General features: G+C 41.2%; 1 protein-coding gene across 1 annotated transcript in view; it reads left to right on the forward strand.

Moving 5' to 3' along the window:
- The window catches only part of LOC111863127 (endoglucanase A), a 23,563-nt gene that overhangs the window by 2,396 nt on the left and 11,097 nt on the right, over window positions 1-10,070 (forward strand). Inside the window, exons 3-7 of the mRNA XM_023849162.2 lie at window positions 225-320; window positions 2,318-2,500; window positions 2,871-3,048; window positions 6,471-6,633; window positions 9,013-9,174. Coding sequence (XP_023704930.1) covers window positions 225-320; window positions 2,318-2,500; window positions 2,871-3,048; window positions 6,471-6,633; window positions 9,013-9,174 — 782 coding nt within the window. The remainder of the gene's footprint in view (window positions 1-224; window positions 321-2,317; window positions 2,501-2,870; window positions 3,049-6,470; window positions 6,634-9,012; window positions 9,175-10,070) is intronic.

The following is a 10,070-nucleotide window of genomic DNA, read 5'->3' on the forward strand; positions in this document are numbered from 1 at the left end:
GCGAGGAACCAGCGTGTGCAGGTGGCTGCAGACTGGTTCCTCGCTCGCGGATTTTTCTACCCTGAAGATAGGGGCGATACTTTCCTCCGAAACGTCTGTTTGCACTAGATCTACACGACGCTTCATAGTCACCGCCGTGAAAACCTCAAATCTACATGAATATGTTTGTAATATTATTTATATAGGAATATGGTAGATTTGTATCATTTGCATTATTTTTCCAGCTGGCGACTTTGTGAAGTTCGGCTTCCCTATGGCCTACACGATTACCGTCCTGTCCTGGGGAGTTGTGGACCACGAAATAGGATACAAAGACGCAAGTTCGTATATTACAGCTATGTTTTAAGCATACCATTTACTGTTAAGTTACTGTATAATGACATGATTATAGTGCTTTGTGTTTCAGCATTTGTATGACTGCGTAATTCTATTTGTATGTGTCGCGATTCAAATTTCTCTCTACCGCTAAACACGAAATGAGATCCATTTTAATATTGTCCATCACCTACGCCTTGGTCTTCGCAGTGGTTCTTTCCAGCTGACTTTCCCACCAGTATTCTATTTGCATTCCCCTTTCCCCCATTCATGCTACATGCCCTGCTCATCTCATTCTCCTCAACTTGATCATTCTAATTATAAAGGGCTATCCTCCCAGAATTATATTTTCGGCAGGGTCAGATATTTTCCCCTCGCCACCTTCTCTTACTTCCGAAATTATGAATGAAATATATCACCCATTCAACCGCCACCGTGTGAAACGCACAGCGTTATGCTGGTGTTCTTATCATCAGTCGACATCAGTTCCGGTCCAATACTCTTCACTATGGACATAAAACATGTATACAAATGTGGAAAAGTTAAAATATTTAGAGATAAATGTACCTGCACAAAATTGCATTAATGAAGAAATTCAGAGCAGATTAAGTTCAGGGAATGCGTGATATAATTCGATATACAGAAAAACGCAAGGTTAAAATAGTAAGGAAAAAACTATGATTTTACCTGTGGTTTTTGTGGATCGGAGACTTATCCTCTAACATTAGCAGAAGAATATAGAGCAAGAAAGTTTAAGAGCAAGGTGCTCAAGATGGAAGGACGTAGCAGGAGGATGGAGAAAAGTGCATAATGGGGAGCTCCATAATTTACCATTTCCGTCAAAAATTATTCGGGCGACATATCAAGGAGAAGGAAACAAGTGAGGCACAGAACAAGTATGGAAGAAGTGAAATACAATATTAATAATAGAAGCTCGGTCGCGGAAACCTGAAGGGAAGAGACCACTTATAAGACCTATACACAAATGGAAGTTTATGAAAATGGATCTTGTCAGGGTGGGAGAATGTATATTAGATATATCTGGCCCAGGTTAGGGAGCAATAATCCTCTTATGAACACGCTAATGAACTTTACGCTTCCGTAAAAGACGAGGAATTTGACTAAATGTGTGATTAAATTATCTTCTCAAGAAGATGCTTGCTATATGGCGTTAAGGTAGGAGGACGCGCAAACCCTGCTCTTTGAAATTATAGAATTCTAGTGATGAAATATCTAATATTGTAAGAGAGCAGGAGGCTATTAACAGCAGAGCTTTCAGTATGTATCTTGTCACAGAAAACTTCAAACGTACTGAACCGACCGTCGAAGTCTGCAGGTTCTTCATGCGGATTGGACAAACCTTCATAGCGCACGAAATGTACGGTACTCACGTACACAGAAAATATCCTTGTATATTGTTTGCTGTTAATTTCACGTTCCGCTGTTCTAAAAAAGAAAAAAAAAATGGCTCTGAAGAGACTTAGATCCTTCGGACAAAATTATATGTATATGGCCCTCATAATATAGATGAAGAAGCGTTCCATATACATACACGGTTGGCCCCCAAGCGAATAATTTAAAGCGTCCTTTATCGAGGAAACAAATCTTTACTTGAATTAAATTTTTTATTTGAATTTCATAAAATGTGTAAAATTTTAAATTTNGCAGAAGGAACAAGTAAAAAACCAATTTCACAATTTACACTTAGACAATAATATTACAATGTATGTTATTCCGTAGATGGAGGATAATCAAAGATACATATTGGTTACATTTCGAACTAATGAGGTTATGAGCACTGCTTTTGTAGCCGAATATGAGTTACGTACTAATTTCTGTAAATAAAAGTTCATCCATAATTAGCAAAATGTGTAAATATTAGGTATTATCTGATTCATGTTCCTCTCACAACGCAATTTAAAATCATGCTCGTTATGCGTAACGCGGCTTCATTCTCTGTGACCACAACAGAATGCGAACAATATCTTACCCTTGTCTTCAGATGCTGTGGACGACGCTCGCAAAGCGATTAAATGGGGTACGGACTACTTTCTGAAGGCGCACGTGAGCCCGAACGAATTCTATGGTCAAGTGGGTCAGGGAGGCCCGGACCACGAATACTGGGGACGTCCAGAGGACATGAAGATGGACAGACCTGCGTATAAGATCGACACTTCGCACCCAGGTAAACTTGCATACAAGTAATTCTTTGATGCACGTGAAAAACTTTTATTCTTAGAAGATACAGGAGGAAGCAGCATTATGGATCTGATTCATTACTTCGAAACATGCAATTGGATGACTGTTCGCGGATACTGCAACACCATATACACATTCTTAAGTCATTCTGCGTTATTATCTGTGCTCTTACAGATTCTAAAATGTAAATATGACACTTATTTACAATTAATATTTTGCTGGACATTATCCATCATCTTGTCTGTTCTAATGTCCAGCAAAATATTAATTGTAACAATTTACCATCATCACAAACTTTTAGATCTTATGACACTTATTTGTTAGAGCATCACAAATTCCTCTCTGTACTTTTCAAGGTTCGGACCTGGCCGCTGAAACTGCCGCTGCCCTCGCTGCAGCTTCCATTGTGTTCAAGAGCAGTGACTCCACTTACGCCAACACCCTGCTCACCCACGCCAAGCAGCTTTTTGACTTCGCAAACAATTATCGCGGCAAATATAGTGATTCTATCACCGATGCGAAGAGTTTCTATGCGTAAGTGTTAACAAACCAACTACCTAGCTCCATGGAGTAGAGTCATTCTTGAGACGGTAACAGTCCCTCAGCTAAGTCCACCATAGAAATTCCCCGTCATTTGTGGAAAGCAAAATTTCATTACCGTACTCACTACCGCCGGCCTGTAAGTCCCTGACATGAGCCAGAACAATCCAATTCATAATCTCCCCTAACATATTTCCGTAAGTTTTATTTCAGTGTTCTCCTCCTACTTACGTTTATATCTTTCAAATGGTATCCTCCCTTCAAGAATTCCGACCAAAATCTATATACATTTCTAATACTTTTTTGTATTATTATTCTTATTGAGGTGAGACTGAGTCCACTTAGTACTGCGGCCACTACTGTCCTATTGTACCAGGCCCAGATGATGATGGTGGTGATTTTGAAGCAATTGGTTGAATGAAGATCGACAGGGAAACCGAAGTACTAGGAGAAAACCTGCCCTAGCGCCACTTTGTCCATCACAAATCTCACATGACGAGACCCGCATTCAAACTCGGGCCGCCGCGGCTGGAAGTCAGAGACTAACCGCCTGAGCTATGGCGCGGCCTTGCTATACCTCCATGTGTCCTGCATTTTTTCATTTCACATGATTTGATCATCTCAACAATATTGGTTGAAGAGTAGGCCTAAAAATATGAAGCTAGAAAATATCGAATATCGGGAAGAAATATTCTCTTCTGAATGCAAATTTGATCAAAAAATCTCTGCGCAATTATCACTGTGAAAATTTCTCCATTCTCCTTCCTAGGTGAAAAGAAGCCCTCAGCCACCTCTTCTGGAACATAAGCTAAGTTCTGCCCTTAATATGACAGGCCAAGCTCCACGTATGTAGAAAACAGAGACTAAATTATAGTTCCATTTAATTTTTAGTTTTAGATAGAAGACGGGTAGACAAAGATATTCTGTACTGAATAGCAGCAAACGTGCCCAGAATTTAATCTCCTCCTACTTTCTGTATGAATGAAAGTCTGATATGTTACTATAGTTCCTATGTACATGAACTTTGTCACACTCTCCAACGATCTGTTACCTATGCTTTGTTTTGATTTTGTACGGCTTTCGGGCGATAAGATATAAACATAGGCCTATAAATCAGTTTATCTCTGTTCCCTTCTAGACTAAGCCCTTACTAGGCCGCGCCATAGCTCAAGCGGTTAGTCGCTGGGCAGCCCGGGTTCGATCCCGGGTCTCGCCAAGTGGGATCTGTGGTGGAGAAAGTGGCGCTAGGGCAGGTTTTCTCCGAGTACTTCGGTTTCCTCTGCCAACATTCAGTCCACCAGTTACTCCACAATCACCCTCACCTATCATCTGGGGCTGGTACAATAGGCTAGAAATCGCCACAGTACAAGGGACTTAGTCCCACCCCACTAGCAATAAAAAATGAAACCTTACTCACACTAATAGAGCTTCTGCGTCTTTGTGTTGCTTACGTTTTCTTCCAATAACTTAGCATCGTCAGCATATAATGGAAGCAGAAGTGATGTCTTTCATTTCAATCCATATGATATTAAGCCCCCAGCTTAAAGACTCAGGATATGATAACGTGATGCCAGGTTGAACCTATCGAGTTCAGGGGCATGTGACAGATGAAGTTACAGTAATGACGGAATGACGATTGACAAAGGAAAATTGAAGAAACGCGGAAAAATGTCAGCTCCAGTGCCAAAGGTTCCCAACACAAAATCTCACATGAAGTCATCCGTGGTGAGCATCACGGCCTCAACATTTACACTCCAGTCACATATTGGTACCACTTCCTTGTAGCGCTACAAACACTCTGCACAATTTCCTCGCATTTACGGGGAACTTTAGCATCAGCAAATTGCATACATGCACACATACATACATATATACAGTGATTTACTCGCAGCTCTCAGTAGCTGAGACTTCACAGCGTCAAGTGATATGATGATTAATATAGAGAATTACATATTGGAAAGTACATGAAAGGAAGCGGCCATGGCTTAATTCCAGATATTACCTCTGTGTCACTCCGCGGGGACTGAGGAAAATCACAATAACCCTAGGTGAGTAATGTAAAGCTATCCCTGTACTGGCCGTGAAGGCCCATAGGGTTGTCAGACGTTGAGGGTCCCACATTATCTAGACAATCGGCTCAAAGATGGCGGTAAGGTTGTCAGACTTACGCGCCGGCCGCGCTTTACTCCCAAGGAAAATTATTTTTAATTAATTCCTGGTGTTGTGTTTTAGCGTCCTGTTGCACTGATTTTCTTCCATGATATGTATACAGTTGCCGTCTTGTAGTGCACTCAATTTCACCCGTTACTTCACGACATGTTTCGGCAACATAGTGCCATCATCAGGTGCCCTAATTACGCTAATCTATTTCAGTGCTTGCCTTTATAAAATTAATTAAAAAGTATTTAAAAAGTGCGTATTTGTCAACTATAATAAATTTACACAGACTAAAACTTCTTAAGATTATTCACCTTATGTGTCTTAATTAAAACTTGCGTGTGGTTCTTCCGCTAAGGGGGTCGGTTTTCTTATATTCTGTGTAACCGTGTCTTGTGGTGTGTGTTCCCTTCTTAGCTGCGAGTGTAATTCCTAGTACTCATTTCTGTTAGAGGCTGAGTCGACCCCAGGGCCATAGTGCGGCTGGAAGGATTAGTTCAATTGAAAAAAATCAAATGACCTCATCGGGAACTGAACCCGCGACCTTCCGGTTTGTGCTTCAACTACGCTACGGCGTGCCCCCCGAGTATACCCTGTATAGGTCGATATTTGAGCCCGGACCGTCCTGAATAAAAACCGGGGGAACTGGGCATTCGAACATGATGTTTGGCAATACAATGGCGGCAAATTCTTAATGTTTCTTTTGACAATATTAGTAATGGTGAGGAAAGTTTTGTTCTTCATTAGCTTAATATCCATCCTTCTAATGAAATATCATAGAAATATACTTTTCGCAGATTAACGTAGTAATACCTCTCTAACATATGCTGCTATATTAAATTAACTTGAGAGTATCTAAGGATACAATTCTGATCACAGTGGCCGCGCTGTCTGAGGCATCAATTGTCTTCGTTCGCTCGAATGCTGGGATTGTGGGTTCGAATCCCACTTAAGACATGGTTGTCTGTGTGCGTTTATTCTGTGTTTGTATCGTCCTGCTTGTAAGTTGCACCCTTGCGACGGGCTGATTACGAAACTGAAGAAGAGGCCAGGGCCGAACAAAGGGCTGTAGAGCCATCGATGAATGAATGAATGAAGGATAAAATAATAAATAACGTGGATGTTTGTGCCAGTTTCTCATAATGAAATGTGCTGGTATAAAACAGGTTAATACCTACTCTCCTTCGGAAATTCCCTAATTGTACCCAGTTGTTGAGACGATCCGCTTGTTAAAGGACGTTTCTCTCATTCCATTACAGGTCCGGTGATTATAAAGATGAGCTGGTATGGGGGGCCGTGTGGCTGTACAGGGCAACCAACGACAGCAGTTACCTGACCACTGCTGAACAGCAATACAACGAATTTGGCCTCCAGTATTGGAACGTTCCTTTCACATGGGATGCGAAGTCATCTGCAGTCGAGGTCAGATATATATTGTCACGACTTAGGGGCGATTATAGACCGGGTATGGATTGGTGAATGGATTTATTGACCACTTAAACGCGTACACACCACTCGGAACTACAAGTAATTACAGCGCTATCGCTAATCTCCACGTTTTATAAGTCACTACATGCTAAACCTTCTCCAGCATGCAGTGTCTCCAACAGCCGTTCCCTAGCAACGGCTTCTAATAGTGGAGATTATTAAGCTTCCAGCTCTCGGGTCCTATTTTCACAGCTTCCCGTGCAGAACTGAGCTCTCAACTGACAACTGAACTATAGCGCCATCTCTTCTTAGCCTTCCTTGCAGAGCGCAACTGAACTGGTTGCTTCAAACTGTTCTGCTCATAATATCTCGGTACGGACCATATAGAAAACACGCAGTTACCACAGTAAGTCTACTGTTACGAGGGTATTTGTTTCCGCGGGAACTTGTTTGCCGAGCCGTTGCTCAGAAACGGTCGTCATATATTCGCCTATCTCGCAATCATTGCATAGCAACGGCTGTTATCTCGTTGTTTGTTTCGATGTTATTGCCTAGTAACGGGTCTATACAATCCCGGTCTGGCAAAGTCACATCACGTGTTATGGCAGGACTGGATGTAGGTCCAGGAGATGGGACATTCCGATCCCCTCCCCAAGTAGAAACACAATTTTCTCCCAGTTTCGTCACAATTAATAGCAAGAATTTCCCCGACACTATGACGAAAACAATCACTGGAATCATGATTCTTAAATCAGTTTAATCTGAGTTCTTGCGGAACACGTTTAGATGATTACAAATTAAAGGCCACGATACGAAAAAATAAGCACCAAAAGCTGGTTTCCATTTAACAAATTTAAGAAAGAAAAGAGCCTGCATAACGTGACGTCCCCAAAGTCGAGCCAAGAGGAGAACATTTGATTCATTCGTGCCTTCGCTTCAGCACCGTGACAGGGTATCATGACTTCAATTTTCATTCCGCAATCCAATGAGAGACGAAGACTATCATCATGTGGCAAAGGATAACTTTTTTCCGTCTTTGTATGTGCCTCCCAAACAGAAGGCATACCGCAAAATGCTTTTCCGTCCTCATTACGTAGTCGATTTCGACGAATGACCATATAATGGACATAAGAGTACAGTAAACTTCATTGAGAAATTTTAGTACTGATTTCATTTTACAGGCTATATTAAGAAAGGAAACAAATTTTAAGGATTTACTTTCGGAACGCATAGAAAAGGTCTGATAATAATCCATGCGATACACTTCTGTTTCACCAAAATCATCGTTTGTAAATTTCGTTCACTCAAACCGTCTTTAAGAACCACTTGCCCATACATCAAAATGAATTGTTAGGTATACTTTTGGATCACATGAAGGAATTTCATGGCATACGCAGCATTTCAATTCTAAGAGCTTTTGGAACTAACATGTGTAAGCTTCATTCGCTTTAATACATATTAATAACTACTTTTAACAAGGACTTAAATACTTTCTTGGTAGTATATACTTATTACTTTAACGGATAAACGGCTCTTTCAATATCCGTTCCTCTCTTTAAACTATACGTGACAACGAATTGTGTTTGTACAAGTGTCACTGATTTGAAGAAAACGACTAATGTAGTAATAAGCACTTATGACGTGCCACATAATGCACGCCTGCTAGATTTAGATTGCTTGTTGTATTCTGTCAGGCATTCAAAGAACCAAATGGCGTCCTGAGGAACTTCTGTCGTTCTTCTTTTATTGTCTACGTTTCTACTCCTAATTTAAATACAGCAAAACAACTATATTTTTATGGAAATTTATATAAAGTATTTTACCCTTTGGGAAATTCACAATCATAGCTGACATCTGATCGCCCGAAAAACAAAATATACATGAATCAGCGACTAAAATCATAAAATTCTGAGACACAGCTTAAGGTAAAATTGTCCCTGTGCTCAAGTAGTTAAGCACTACGTCATGAAGGCGTAAGGAGGAGTGGATGCATAGACCAAAATTTTCTTTACCTCGGCACTAGTTGGAAGCGAGTGGTCAGCTTCACGCTCCTGCCGCGTTACCCTCGGGGGAAGAGCACCCGGTATCCATTAGATAGCAGGTTGGGTTTCTGAGAAACCATATGCTAATTTTATTGATAAGAAAGCTAGCGCAAAATGGGATCTGGGAAAATCACATTTGCGCTCCTTCCGACAGCTGATTCCTCCGCGACGGCTGCGGCCGGTGTGTCGACGCCGGTCGCACCGTCCTTAGCATATGTCAGCTCCCAAGCTCAGAAGAAATGAGATTACCAAAAGTGTACGTAACGAAAATATAATGAACGCCACACAGATTAACCTGTCCACAATTAACTACTGTGTGAAATATTTGCAGGTTGTCCTCGCTAAGGTTACAGGGAAACAGAATTACAAAGACAGGGTGAAGTCATATTGCGACTCTCTCATCAGTAAACAGAGGACACCCAGAGGCCTCACATTCCTCGATACATGGGGGTCCCTGCGAATGGTTGCGAATGCGGCCTATCTTTGCTTCCAGGTAATCACCGTTTACTTACTTCATATTCATTTAGTCTATATTAACTTGTTCAAATGTTGTGATTGGGGGAGCATGATAAGGGGAACCACATGACAAAATTTACTCCAAATAAAAATGGAAGACGAACAGAATCACTTAGGCGCTACTCCATGGAGGCGTATGGGGGAGTGTGTATATAGAGCAACATTGTCTTGATCTCGGTATTAGGTGGAGGTGTGTGGTCAGCTTCACGCACCTGCCGCTTTACCCCCGGGGAAAGAGACCCCGGTACCCATTGAATAGGAGGTTGGGTGGACCCCAGAGCCGATCTGGACGACGTGGAGAAGAGAAAATTCTTCACTCTACCGGGACTGGAACTCCGACCCATCGGTCACCCAGACCGTAACCAATCGCTGTACCGACTACGCTCCCGGCTCCTGTTATGTGTGTTATATACGTCATAACTGTGCATGTCCGCATAGTTCAGTAGAACTAATTTTATACTTATTCCACAATCCATTCTACGAAAAAAATATAAAAAATATATGAATGAAGACAACACTACATGAAACATGTGAAAATTGCCAAAAGTGTATTTAAGTACCACACCTCATCTAGAAGACCTACAGGCTACCATATACTGAAATCGAAGTCCAAGTCACATTGCAACTGACGGTTAGGATAAAAGTGTTCATATGAAGGACAGCTTGTACGAGGACCTAGAACATTTATTTGCTAAATTCCCTAAATGCAAATCAAAATTTTGTTAGGAGATTTCAATGTCAATGTAGGTACGGAATATATTTTCAAACCAATTGGGAATGAGAGTTTGCACAATATTAGTAATAATATTAGCGTTAGAATAGTGAACTTCGCCCCATCGAAGGGTATGAACATCAAGAGTATAATATTGTGAC

This window comes from Cryptotermes secundus, unplaced genomic scaffold (genome assembly GCF_002891405.2).
Source record: "Cryptotermes secundus unplaced genomic scaffold, Csec_1.0 scaffold5024, whole genome shotgun sequence".
NCBI lineage: Eukaryota > Metazoa > Arthropoda > Insecta > Blattodea > Kalotermitidae > Cryptotermes > Cryptotermes secundus.